General features: G+C 31.7%; 1 protein-coding gene across 1 annotated transcript; it reads right to left on the minus strand.

The window, feature by feature from the left end:
* Positions 1-13,401: 13,401 nt before the first annotated feature.
* LOC139872615 (rho GDP-dissociation inhibitor 1-like) lies at positions 13,402-14,821 on the minus strand. The gene is made up of 5 exons (XM_071860526.1): positions 14,579-14,821; positions 14,377-14,443; positions 14,055-14,273; positions 13,676-13,800; positions 13,402-13,565 (listed from the first exon to the last, which is right to left on the minus strand). Exons 1-5 carry the CDS (start codon positions 14,801-14,803, stop codon positions 13,488-13,490), a joined length of 714 nt encoding a protein of 237 aa, XP_071716627.1. The 5' UTR covers positions 14,804-14,821; the 3' UTR covers positions 13,402-13,487.
* Positions 14,822-15,528: the final 707 nt, after the last annotated feature.

Raw genomic sequence — 15,528 nt, forward strand, 5'->3', positions numbered from 1 at the left:
ACGCGTTATATACCATAATTAAAAGCATGTCAGGAGACATTGCCTTAACAGTTGCTTGTTCAACGCTTTCCTTTACAGCCGGACGGTAGTTTACCGAAAGGTAATATACGGGACAAGTAAACTGGATGTGTTACTTTCCTAAATACAAGGTTAGCAAGTGGGTGACACAAAACCATAAGTTTTGAGCTAAAATTTTCAAATCTGAAACCCACCAAGCCCACAAAAATATTTTGCAAACACCGGTGAAGGGTTATTCTGGAAAACTTATCTAGGGTAAAAGCTAGATTGAATTTTCAAAGATCAAATGTTTTCATAAAGATCCAATTTCCTTAATGGATCTAAATTTTTATATAGTCATATGGGACTGTAAACCACATCGTTACTACCATTGTTTATACCGCCGTATAGAAATCACTGATGTACAAAGTGTGAAGAATAAAGAAGTGATTCTAGTATTTCAAGACTATATTGCTTGAGGACAAGCAATGCTCAAGTGTGGGAATATTTGATAATGCTAAAAGCGAACATATATTTCATAGCATTATTTCTCAAGAAAGATAAGCTTTTAGTTGCAATTGTTCTATTTACAAGTGATATTCGTTTAAATAATAAAAGGTAAAGACAAAGGACAGATTCGACGAATTGAAGACGCAAAGGTCCAAAAAGCTCAAAAGTACAAAATACAATCAAAGAGGTTCCAATTATTGATAAGAAACGTCTCGAAATCACAAGAGTACAAGATTCAAAACGCAAAGTACAAGATATTAAATTGTACGCAAGGACGTTCAAAAATCTGGAACCGGGACCAGAGTCAACTCTCAACGCTCGACGCAACGGACTAAAAGTTACAAGTCAACTATGTATATGAATATAATATAGTATATAATTAATTCTTAAAATTAATATATATATTATATTATATTTATAAAACGTCGGCACAAGGAAACAAGCAACATGTGAGCTCTCCCATCTGGCCATGCGATCGCATGGCCAGGAAGAAGAAAGTCCATGCGATCGCATGGCATGAAAAGTCAGGCCACATCCCCTATAAATTCGCAGTTTAGTGAACGCAAAAAAATATATCTTTTCTCTTCTCCATTCATACGTAATATTTATATTTATAATTTATATTTTAATTTTAATTATAATTCTAATAATAAGGGTATGTTAGCGAATGTTGTAAGGGTGTAAGTCCCAATTCTGTCCGTGTAACGCTACGCTATTTTTAATCATTGTAAGTTATGTTCAAGCTTTTTACATTAATGTCTCGTAACTAAGTTATTATTATGCTTATTTAATCCGAAGTAATCATGATGTTGGGCTAAAATATTAAAATTGGGTAATTGGGTTTTGTACCATAATTGAAGTTTGGACAAAAGAACGACACTTGTGGAAATTAGACTATGGGCTATTAATGGGCTTTATATTTGTTTAACTAAATGATAGTTTGTTAATGTTAATATAAAGATTTACAATTGGGCGTCCCTATAAATTATCATATACACTCGATCGGACACGATGGGCAGGGTATTTATATGTATGAATAATCGTTCATTTAACCGGACACGGGAATGGATTAACAGTCACTAGAATTATTAAAACAGGGGTGAAATTATGTACAAGGACACTTGGCATAATTGTTAACAAAGTATTAAAACCTTGGGTTACACTCAGTCGACATCCTGGTGTAATTATTAAACAAAGTATTAAAATCTTGTTACAGTTTAAGTCCCCAATTAGTTGGAATATTTAACTTCAGGTATAAGAATAATTTGACGAGGACACTCGCACTTTATATTTATGACTGATGGACTGTTATGGACAAAAACCAGACGGACATATTAAATAATCCAGGACAAAGTACAATTAACCCATGAGCATAAAACTAAAATCAAAACGTCAAACATTATGATTACGGAAGTTTAAATAAGCATAATTATTTTATTTCATATTTTATTTCCTTTATTTTATATTTAATTGCACTTCTAATTATCGCATTTTATTTATTGTTATTGTATTTAATTACACTTTAATTTTCGTACTTTTTAATTATCGCAAGTTTATTTTTTCGCACTTTTATTTATCGAAATTTCATTATCGTTATTTACTTTACGCTTTAATTTAAGTCTTGTATTTATTTTTAATATTTTACATTTGGTTTTAACTGCGACTAAAGTTTTAAAATCGACAAACCGGTCATTAAACAGTAAAAACCCCCCTTTATAATAATAATATTACTTATATATATATTTGTATTTTTATAAAAGTAAACTAATATAGCGTTAAGCTTTGTTTAAAGATTTTCCCTGTGGAACGAACCGGACTTACTAAAAACTACACTACTGTACGATTAGGTACACTGCCTATAAGTGTTGTAGCAAGGTTTAAGTATATCCATTCTATAAATAAATAAATATCTTGTGTAAAATTGAATCGTATTTAATAGTATTTCCTTGTAAAATTTAATAGTATTTTATACCCCTTAGCTTTAACATTAAAGATTGAGAATTCAAACTCATGAAATTCAATGATATCTAAACTCGAGCTTGAACGAGAAAATATTTTGATCAAATTATAAACCGATTTGTTTTCTGAAAACCCATTTTCAATGCGTTCATTACCTTTGAACGTAAAATCCTAGGAATTCACCTGGAATTCATTAGGTCACCTGAACCAAATCGAGTATCAACCGTAAGAACGGTGGTTGCATAGCATGGTCAAAGACAGGACCTTGTGCCAGACCGAAAAATTATAAGGGTGAGCTTTACTATTGCTCCTACCAAGGATAGTAATTGCGTCCGATACGTTATAGACCATAATTAAAAGCATGTCAGGGGACATTGCCTTAACAGTTGCTTGTTCAACGCTTTCCTTTACAACCGGACGGTAGTTTACCAAAAGGTAATATACGGAGCAAGTATACTGGACGTGTTGCTTTCCTAATACAAGGTTAGCAAGTGGGTGACACAAAACCACAAGTTTTAAGCTAAAATTTTCAAATCTGAAACCCACCAAACCCACAAAAAGAATTTGCAAACACCGGTGAAGGGTTATTCCGGAAAACTTATCTAGGGTAAAAACTAGATTTAATTTTCAAAAGATTAAATGTTTTCATAAAGATCCAATTTCCTTAATGGATCTAAATTTTTATAGTCATGTGAGACTGTAAACCATATCGTTACTACCATTGTTTATACCGCCGTATAGAAATCACTGATGTACAAAGTGTGGAGAATAAAGAAGTGATTCTAGTATTTCAAGACTATATTGCTTGAGGACAAGCAACGCTCAAGTGTGGGAATATTTGATAATGCTAAAAACGAACATATATTTCATAGCATTATTCCTCAAGAAAGACAAGCTTTTAGTTGCAATTGTTCTATTTAAAAGTGATATTCGTTTAAATAATAAACGGTGAAGACAAAAGACAGATTCGACGAATTGAAGACGCAAAGGTCCAAAAAGCTCAAAAGTACAAAATACAATCAAAGAGGTTCCAATTATTGATAAGAAACGTCTCGAAATTACAAGAGTACAAGATTCAAAACGCAAAGTACAAGATATTAAATTGTACGCAAGGACGTTCGAAAATCCGGAACCGGGACATGAGTCAACTCTCAACGCTCGACGCAACGGACTAAAAATTATGAGTCAACTATGCACATAAATATAATATAATATTTAAATAATTCTTAAAATTATTTATATATTATATTTATATTAAAAATCCGTCGTCAAACAAAGAGCCAAAGCTGGGTGAGCTGTAAAATCAAACTCCGCGAGTTGCGGAGTTTGAAGAAGGAAAATGCCGCGAGTCGCGGAGTTCACCTGGACTCAAATTCCTATAAAAGCCAACGCAGTTCGACGAGTTTTAATATATATAATCTATCTCTCTCTCAATATATACGTAAATATATATATATAATTTATATTTTAATTTTAATTTTAATTTTAAATCCTAATAATAAGGGTATGTTAGCGAATGTTGTAAGGGTGTAAGTCAAAATTCTGTCCGTGTAACGCTACGCTATTTTTAATCATTGTAAGTTATGTTCAACCTTTTTACATTAATGTCTCGTAGCTAAGTTATTATTATGCTTATTTAATCCGAAGTAATCATGATGTTGGGCTAAAAATATTAAAATTGAGTAATTGGGCTTTGTACTATAATTGGGGTTTGGACAAAAGAACGACACTTGTGAAAATTAGACTATGAGCTATTAATGGGCTTTATATTTGTTTAACTAAATGATAGTTTTTAATTTTAATATAAAGATTTACAATTAGACGTCCCTATAAATAACCATATACACTCAATCGGACACGATGGGCGGGGTATTTATATGTACGAATAATCGTTCATTTAACCGGACACGGGAATGGATTAATAGCCACTAGAATTATTAAAACAGGGGTGAAATTATGTACAAGGACACTTGGCATAATTGTTAACAAAGTATTAAAACCTTGGGTTACACTCAGTCGACATCCTGGTGTAATTATTAAACAAAGTATTAAAATCTTGTTACAGTTTAAGTCCCCAATTAGTTAGAATATTTAACTTCGGGTATAAGGATAATTTGACGAGGACACTCGCACTTTATATTTATGACTGATGGACTGTTATTGACAAAAACCAGACGGACATATTAAATAATCCAGGACAAAGGACAATTAACCCATGGACATAAAACTAAAATCAACACGTCAAACATCATGATTACGGAAGTTTAAATAAGCATAATTCTTTTATTTCATATTTAATTTCCTTTATTTTATATTTAATTGCACTTCTAATTATCGCATTTTTATTTATTGTTATTGTATTTTAATTTCACTTTTAATTATCGTACTTTTTAATTATCGCAAGTTTATTTTATCGCACTTTTATTATTCGCAATTTCATTATCGTTATTTACTTTACGCTTTAAATTAAGTCTTTTATTTATTTAATATTTTACATTTGGTTTTAACTGCGACTAAAGTTTTAAAATCGACAAACCGATAATTAAACGGTAAAAACCCCCCCTTTATAATAATAATATTACTTATATATATATTTATATTTTTATAAATTTAAACTAATATAGCGTTAAGCTTTGTGAAAAAGATTCCCTGTGGAACGAACCGGACTTACTAAAAACTACACTACTGTACGATTAGGTACACTGCCTATAAGTGTTGTAGCAAGGTTTAAGTATATCCATTCAATAAATAAATAAATATCTTGTGTAAAATTGTATCGTATTTAATAGTATTTCCTTGTAAAATTTAATAGTATTTTATACCCCTTAGCTTTAACTATCAAGATCGAACAATGGTTCCATAAGGAAGCCAATCAGCATTGAGCTTTTTGAGAAACTTCATGTTGACTTCAGCATTTACTTTTATGATCTTGCACCTTTTTAACTCATTGAGAACACCATTGAAACGACGATAGGTATCCTTGAGTGGTTCATCAGTTTCCTGCTTGAAATCTTCATAGAATCCCAGAGCCTTATCCAATTTAGTAACGTCTGACATGTCATAACCTTCTTGCTGTCGTTTGATCTCATCCCATATATCTTTTACTGTTGTGTTGCTATCAACATTTTCAAACAATTCATACGGGATAGCTTGTATAACAATATTCTTTGCCCCTATGTCACCCTGAGCTCTCTCACGCTTATCACCAGAAAGTTCATAGACAGGAATTGGCATACCAGTATCCGGATGATAATCAACAACTGGACCATCTCTCAGTTAAGCCCAAATGTACTTTGCTTTTTCACCCTTATAGTCTATGTACTGAGTGATACGGTGAAGCCACTGAGTGTACTTGCCATCAAACAACACTGGAGGACGGGAATCTGATCCAATGATCAAAGTATCTTGAGTAGACATCTTGAAAATGAGGTAGATTCGGTAAAGATTCTGTATTACACAAATCTAAGATGAAAAATCACAACAATCTGATCAGAATGTCAGATTCTGTATCAGATTCGGTACTGTAGCAGATTCGGTAAAGATTCTGTATATCAGATTCTGTATAAGAAACTGATCAGAAATACAAGTGACACACCCAGATTTAGTATAGATTCGGTAATCACAAGAATTGTAGCCTGTAACCACTTAAAACAATGGATTAAGTGATACAGAAACTCAGATTCTGTATCTGACTCGGTAGTCAGATTCTGTATGAATTTGAAGTTCAAACTCAATTCAATCTTTTTGAATTAGATTCTGTAACCTTGCTGCACAAGGAAACAAGTTAGTATCACACAAAATATCAAAGATACCGAAAGTATAGGATACCGAATGTCAACTGTAGCAGTTGACAATACCGAGTCTAAGTTTAAAACTTAGAAATATGACAGAATCCTTTCTCAAACCACACCAATTAGCTGCGTATAATCAAATCGAATGTGATAGAATCACAATTACACCACAATCTGCAACACTTAACATGAATTTAAGTAATGAAGCAGACTCGGTATGACAGTTACGATACCGAGTGTTGATCAAATCTTCAAAACTTGATGAATTGAAGAAATTGAACCGTCAGAAATATGATTTAACACCTCACGAACACAACTGAATCCTTAAATCTTCACAAAAATCCAGAATCAAGCTTGAATTAAGCAATACTGAGAGTTTTAGCCACAAACTCTAAAAATCAACTTGATTCTCCATAGTTGAAGTTAAAAAGCTGTAATGATGATCGAAACTCTTTCTAAAAGACCTAATGCACCTTCGCTGAACTTATCACAAGAATCTGAACGTCAGATTATCAAATTCGATAATACCGAATGTGATTCAAAATACCGAGAGTATTCAGATTCTGTATTCTACAATCTCTGGATCGATATAGTGATGTAGAATCACTTCCTGGAAGCTCTGATACCAAATGATAGGTCAGATCATGTTGAGATTGAGAGAAATGATAAGATAAATAGAGATTCGGTATATAAGAATGAGACTCGGTATTAGAGAGAATCGGTAAAATTACATTCCACAGCTTCTAGAACTCGGTTACAATGCAATGGCTATCTAATTAGGACTACTTAGGTTCCTTATATAGCCATCTTCTAAGGAACCTTCATTTAAGCTTATTTCACATTAACACTATACAACTTCGGGGTCCTAACATAAATGATGATAAATCAAAGTGCGATAATTAAAAGTGCAATAATTTAAAGTACGATAAATAAAATGACAGTAAATAAAAATGCGATGAGATATAAAATAAAGAAATTATGCTTATTTAAACTTCCGTAATCATGATGTTTGACATGTTGATTTTAATTTATTATCATGGGTTAATTGTCCTTTGTCCTGGATTATTCGATATGTCCATCTGGTTTTGTCCATAATAGTCCATCGGTCATAATTATAAAGTGCGAAAGTCTTCGTCAAATTACCCTTATACCCGAAGTCAAATATTCCAACAAATTGGGGACTTAAACTGTAACAAGGTCTTAATACTTTGTTTAATGAATACACCAGGTTATCGACTGCGTGTAATCCAAGGTTTTAATACTTTGTTAACAATTACATCAATTACCTTTGAATGTAATCCACCCCTGTTTTAATGAGTCCATTGACTACTAATCCATCCCCGTGTCCGGTCAAATGAACAATTATTAGTATTTATAAATATCCCGCCCACCGTATCCAGTCAAGCGTATGTGGCTATATATAAATACGTCAAATTATAACCTTTATATTAAATTAACAAGAAATCATTTAGCTAATTAAATATAAAGCCCATTAATAGCCCATAGTAAAATTTCTACAAGTGTTGGTCTTTTGTCCAAACCCCAATTATGGTCCAAAGCCCAATAACCCAGTCTTTTATATTTAGTCCAAAATCACGATTACTTCGGCTTAAATAAATATAATAACTTAGCTACGAGACATTAATTTAAAAAGGTTGAACATAACTTACAATGAGTATTTATCGCGTAGTGTTACACTGACAGAGTTTCAACTTACAAACTTAAAACATTCGCTACTATAACCTTATTATTATTAACTTAATATTAAAATTATAATTATAAAATTTAAATATATATATTTGAGAGAGAGCAGAGAGTAAGATTGAATAAGGTGTAAATAAAACGTCCGAAATACACTGCTATTTATAGATGTGGCCAGGTCCTGGGTGCCATGCGATCGCATGGGAATAAGTCACCCAGGCCATGCGATCGCATGGCCTGCTTTTTCTGCTCACATGTCGATTAAAATGTGGACTGCTGAGTTTTATTATAATATATAATATAATATATATAATTATATATAATTATATATATATTATATTATATTCTTGTACATAGTTGACTTGTAATTTTAGGCCTGTTGCGTCGTGCGTTGATAGTTGGCTCAGGTCCCGGTTCCGAATTTTCGAACGTCCTTTCGTACGATTTAATATCTTGTACTTTGCGTTTCACGGCTTGTACTCTTGTAATTTTTAGACGTTTCTTGTCAATAAATTGAACCACTTGGATTGTATCTTGTACATTTGAGCTTTTTGGTCATTTGCGTCTTCAAATCGTTGAATCTGTCTTTTGTCTTCACCTTTTATTATTTAAACGAATATCACTTGTAAATAGAACAATTGCAACTAAAAACTTGTCTTTCTTGAAGGATAATGCTATGAAATATATGTTCGTTTTTAGCATTATCAATTGTAAGTTTACTTCCGTTTCTTAAAGGATCTAGAAGGTAGTTGTTGTTCTTGTGGTAAGAACATTTGGTGATTGTGAATTCTTCAAAGGAATGTAAAAATTCATAAGTAGCGGCTTATTGAATATCAATTGATGTAAACGGATCTCCATCGAGTTTGGAGAAACTTAGTGAAGAAAACTCTCGATAAGATGTATCGAGGAGTGGATTAAGGAGGATTAGTTAACATCCTCCCGAACCACTATAAAAACTTGTGTGTGTGCATTTTCATTCTTTACATACTTGCATTAATAAACACAAATGCATCCACACTTAAAACTTACATTTTGATTGTTAAAGATTTCAAAAAGTTTTAAGAAACCACTAAATAACTATTCACCCCCCTCCTCTAGTTACTTACAGCTGTTATAAAGGCCGGCTACCTGCAGACCAATATCCCCGGAGACACCCACCCGATGGTAAGAAAACCACCAGACCAAATAAAACATCACCGGGAGTCATCCACCGGAAAACCATATAAACCTAAACCCAAAATCCACTACCCAGGGGAAAATGATGCCACTTGATGGTGCTCAACCAACTTGAAGTTAGGGGAGCAAAAAACTGCATTAACCGAACCGCATCCATATTAGATCTATTGATGATATGAAACACTAAACCTTGACCGAGATAATATTAGATCTATTGATATTCGATTTTATGACGAGTGATGATGGTGATACTCTGTTATTCTTCATATCATACTCTGGCGCCGATGATGATACTTCGACGAGTGATTGATGATGGTGCTAGTGTTGATGCATCAGGTGCTAGTGTGATGTTGGTGGGTGTGGGATGAACAATGAGTTTTAAAGTCCATATCAGAACATGAAATGAAACCATTTTGTAATAAATAAAATGCCATGGAGTTAACAAATCATGATCATCGTTATCATCGTTATCATCAAATAAATTAAATAAAAATGTCATATGTCATATATTACCCTCAACTGCAATATTTTTAAATCAGAGACCCTTAAACGTACTAAATTGAAATCAAAGTCCTTTGCGGCGAAATGAAAAAAAATATATGATATTCCCTTTATTGGAAAATTGGGTTTTTATCTTATCTTTTTGGGCAATTTGCCATATTATTTATGGGTTTCGTTTAGAGAATTTGAGAATGATGAGTGCTACTTGGATTTACCGAATTTTGGGTTTTTGTTAGTTTTGGGGTTTTTATTTTGGAGTTTTAATTTTGAAATTTTTCAAGAATTAATTTCAGGTAATGGATGAAAGGGGTGAAGAAGAAAGGCTAGTAGGACTGTTCATCAGTTCAATTTTCGATTTTTGATTTATTCAGTTCGTTTTCTTCGTTTTTGAAACTTCTAAATCAAAACCAAAATTCGAACCAAAACTGAATTCAAATATCAAAATCGAAATCGGAACCAAACCGAAAACCGAATTTGAATTTTGTTCGGTTTTGTTTAAAACCGAATTTGACTTTCAAAATCGATTTACTATTTATTTATTTTTGCCCCGAGATGAACGAACATTATAGTATTAATATTGTAAAGAATCATTCTAAGCTCATATACATATTCAAACATATATACAAATTTATAAAATATATTAAACTTAAGAAATTATCATAACAAAGTACATTATTATATTACTCGTAAAAAATTATCATAATACCTATACTTATGTAAAGTAAAACATGAATCCAGTTTTATATTTGGTTTTCGGTTAACAAAATTCAGAATTTTCAAAACCAAAAACTGAACCGAAAATCGAATTCTAATTCGATTTTTAGTTTCGCTCGATTCGAAAACCATTTTTTTCATTCGGTTTGGCTTTTTTGGTTTGAATTCGATTCGGTATTCGATTTAAACGGTTTCAAACCAAATATTGAACACCCCGAAAAGTGTATGTCAATGAAAGAAAGATGGAGGGAGATAAAATGACGAAAGCATCCTTTATGTACTTGGAACATGTGAAAAGTTAACAGAAATCTTTAATGATCGTTAGGTCTTCAGGGAATGGCTCTATTTTTGAGTCAACAACAAATGTCGATTTATTGGCGCCTTGACTGCGTTTAGAGCCTAAATTGAATTTCAGGAGGATTTAAAACCCATGAAAATTTGATTTTACTATTTCATGGCGTCTCAATTTTATTTTTAATTTTATTATACTATTTTTTTAAAAGAAATTTTCTACTTATTGGCCGGAGGTCCATTCGGAAGCAATCTCTTTATCCGTCGAATAGAGAGAGGGATGATTTTCCCTACTTTTGAGAGTGTTTTCACTCTGGATGGATAAATGACCTGTCTTTATTCTCGGATAGGGGAATGATTGTCTACATCTCACCTTCCCCATACACCACTCATGTTGTATTGAGTTTTGTTGCTGTTGTTGTTGTTGTTGTTATTGTGAGGTCTTCAGGGACCACCAACGTAATTTGTGCGAACTACAATGATCAACCACATCATAATAAGGTACATGACCACCCGCGTAATCTAGAGTAAACCATAGGGACACCGTAATTTTTTTCTTTATATAATGTAATAATACTCAGTATAATTTACATATCTAAGGCCCGTTTGTTTAGAACTTAATGGACTTAATGATATAAAATTGGTTAAGTCGTATAGTGTTTGTTTTTTTTACCTAATGATAATAGAATGTCTTAATAATTTAAGTCATGAAAATGTGAATTTTCATATTTGTCCCTACTCTTTCAAAACTGCTAGCATAACTGCCGTATGTATAAGGTTAAATTTGTAATTTTAATTATTCAGTCAGTATTCAGCACATAAAAACAAACAATAACTATTTATTCATCACTTATTCCTCACATACATCATAAGTTCATTCAGACAATAGAACTCAATAAAAATAAAAAACAAACGGAGCCTAAGACGTTGTAGCTACTTGGCATGAGTTACTTAATAAGATAAATATATTCTCCGTATATTATGTTATGTTAACATAATAAAAGAGAATAGTTATTCTCATAATATTCGACCGTAGGGAATCATAAAGAACAGATCTAGAATTTTTGATTTTCATGTGTACGCTTATGGAGGGAAACCAAATTATTAACAGAAAAAAAAAAGTAATATAGAATTAGTTTTACAAAGGCAAAGATCAAGCACTAAGAGCACCAGGAGTCGATGCAATTTTTCACCGTCGAAGGAATTTAACGCCCGCGATGGCGGTTTCGTCGACTCCGGTTCGGCGTTAAATCGGCGTTAAATGAGTTTAACGGTGGCCACCGTTACCCACCCGACGCTGTTTCTACTTCTTTTTCTTCATTTTTTTTCTTTTCTTTTCTTTCTTTTTTCCTTTTGTTATTTGATGTTGTTGCTGTGTGTTTTTTGATTTTTGCAGGTGCGTTTCAGTTAGGAAGAAGAAGAATACTGAGTAAATAATTAGTATAAACAATAAATAATTAGGTTTAAAGATTGGTTAAAAAATTGGCCAAATTAGTGAGCTTACATTTATTTTTATAGTTGGGCTAAATTCTCTTTAAATATTATTTATTTTTATAGTTTATAATTAATAATCATATTAAATAAATAAATAGATAAAAGTATAAAAAAATTAAGTTAAATAATATTATTAAAAGTATTAAAAAATAATTAAATAATAATTTAATACTGTGATTTAACACTGAACCATTTCCTCTGTTTTGGCCTCAGTGTTAAATCCAGTGTTAAATTTAATACTGAGATTTAACACCGAACGACTCCTTATGCTCTAAAAGAAAAAGCCAAAGAAGTTCGCTTTGGATGTCAAAGTTCATGCTTAACGCTGTATTCTTGAGTTTTTTTTTTAAAGGAAAGGAAAGGGGAGTAAGAGATAGTGCACTATTTCACCATTTTTGAGTTTTTTTTCATAAAAGAAAGGAATGGGGAAGAGAGGGGTTGGGGTGATAGGAGATAGACTTTTTGTCCGGAATGTTATCCGCCCAAATTTGGGGAGATTGCAGTGGAAAACTTATCTTGTATGTGTATAATGACTTTTTTATCCTTGTAAACTCTATTATTTAATTCCAATCTTCTATTCTTGTTTTACGATTAAACAAAAGTTATTTAAAATTCTTTCCAATCTTCTATTATTGATAGGTATCAAGAATCTTTGCAGGTAAACTTATTTAAAATTTATTTATATTTGATGTTTTAAGATCATATAGTACGTTTTTGTTTGGATTAAAATAGATTTTTTGGGTTGTGATATTTTTTTTTTTTTTTTTTTTTTTTATCTAGACTCAATTTATGGTTTATTATTTTGATTTTCTAATCTTCTGCATTCATATAATTGATTTAGTGGTTTACAATTGAATTTACTTTTTAAAATATATGAAAGGGTATAATTGTAAAATTGTATACTCTAATCACTATCATTTCTTTTCCACCGTAACTCGAGAATAGAAATAAGAGATTATTATCCTTTCCTTTCTTTTAATTTCTATTCAACTCGAAAATGCCCATAAACTATTTTATATTATAATCCTTTCCATCTCTATTCTCTCTTCTCTTCTTCACCCTCTCCTTTCCATTAAAAAAAAACTCGAGAACACAGCATAAGGGAAGATTTAGGAGAAGATTAATATGATTTTAAAATAAGGTACCCACTTCATAACTTGAGATAGAGAAGGAAAAATCCACAAGCAAACTCTGTTAACTAAAGTTTGGTTTTTCAAAAACATCTAAAATAACATCTATCTAAGAAACTTTTACAATGTAACTACTCATAACATAGATAACAATCACAACCTTAAGTTTTGCACTTTCATGATGAAAAAAACATTCAAAACTAGAAATTGAAATTCGCTCGATTCAAGATGATTGCCAGTCTTTCCTGATATCAAAGGTGTAGTTCAACTCCAAGTAACACTTATGATCATCATCAACAAACTGCAAAAGATGGAAATAACCCAAACATGATCTTTTCAAAATATCCTAAAAAACCACAAACTATGCTAAATTATATGAGAAAATTAAGCTCATTAAAGTTAGAAACTAACCTTAGTTCTTGCTGAATATGATCCTCTAGCAAGTATCCCAGATGGGGTAGTTTCTTCAGGCAGTTCATGGGTATAAACCTCTTGTTGAGGACTAAAAGTGCCAATCATTTCTTTCATTTTGTCAACTATAAAAAAAAAAAAAAATGTATATCACTTATTGGTGTATTTATGTGTATGCAATAAACATACATATTTCTTTTTTTTTTCTATTATTATTAATTTTTTTAGAAGGGTAAATTCATGCATCCTATATAATTTTACACGAATAATGTCCTAAAGGACTCGAATCTATGACCTTAAGGTCAAGGGGGCGAGGGGCTCCCCGCTAGGCCACATATTTCTTATTTGACTGGTGAGATGTATATATGTCATATCATACCTTTAATACCAGTTTTCCATACTGTGTTGGTGTACTTGAGACCGGACACAATGTTGTTACAAACTTGGAATGTAAATTTAATGGTGTAACGACTTCCTTCTTTTAGCGTAAACCACGTCCCTTTGATCTTTTTGCTATCAGGAATCGGAAGAACCAAATCCTGTCTATCAGGAGATACAATAGCAAGGCTCAAGATCTTGACTTCTGGATCTAATGTTTCTGTAACAGTTAATGTAACAAAACATAAATTAACATTATCAAGATCTTGCAATAACGTCTCGTTACGTTGAAGCGTGTTTGAAAATTATTATTGAAAATGTACCAGCAACAGCATTAATATCCACAGATCCTAGAAGTTGTTCTTTCCATCTCATTAAGCTCTCATCATCCTAAAAAATAGTTATAAATATTTTGATTACTAATTATATGAGGATTAAAACATAAATGTGTTAGAAATTGACGTTCAATGTGACAGCATATTAAAAAAAAAAAAAAAAAAAAAAAAAAAAAAAAAAAAAAAAAACCTTGTCTGCTTCATATTGTTCTTTAAGGGTGCGTTTAGGGCCGATTTGTATCTTTCCTTGAACATCTTCTTCGTCATCATCTTCGGTTGCACATATCGAACTCTCGCTCATGTTCCTATAAATGTTTACCAACCCACTTGAATCTTCAATGTCCAAATCAGCTTCTGAGTTTTCCATGTTTTTGTCTTTATGATCATCGCATTCCTTTTTTTCCACAAATCCCATTTTTATGGAACTTTAAAAAATATACAAACCTGTAACAATTATCAAGACATTGCATTCATCAATAAATCCATGTTCATAGTATCTTGAATTGTCAAACAAAGTTATGAAGACTATAAAGAATGTTATGGCTTTTATAGGTGGATAATGTAGAAGATTATGTGGGTGGGGACCAAAAGCTGGTTTTGATAATAAAATATGGTTTTGATAATAAAATAATTGAACTTGGAATATTTTAAAAAACAAGTAGTTTGGTTTTGTGCTAATTAATCAGAAAAAATATAATTATAATTAGGGGATGATTCCAAGAAGATAAAACACATATTAAAATGTTTAATTCTTTGAAGCACAAAGAGATGAAAAGGTCATATGGTGATGTGGGAATATTATGGAGATCATGAAGGTCACTAAGGTGCACTATCTTCCAATCACATAAGACCATGATTTGAGGGAACTTCAACACAAATGACAGCCTAGCATTTAGTGGATTATGAAATAAAACGATTATTAGATTTGACTTCTTTTGATCAAAATTCTTGAATGATTGAATAATACTAAACGTGAAAATGGAGGAGATTTTACGTGTTTAGTGATACCAAACATCATACCACAGATATATAAAACTTATTTATGTTCAAAATTCTTGAATGATGATAAATTGACGCCAGAGAACATTCCATATATACATATAACCGTGTATGAATTTACTTGCAACTTCATACTAATTA

This window comes from Rutidosis leptorrhynchoides, chromosome 10, assembly GCF_046630445.1.
Source record: "Rutidosis leptorrhynchoides isolate AG116_Rl617_1_P2 chromosome 10, CSIRO_AGI_Rlap_v1, whole genome shotgun sequence".
NCBI classification, from domain to species: domain Eukaryota; kingdom Viridiplantae; phylum Streptophyta; class Magnoliopsida; order Asterales; family Asteraceae; genus Rutidosis; species Rutidosis leptorrhynchoides.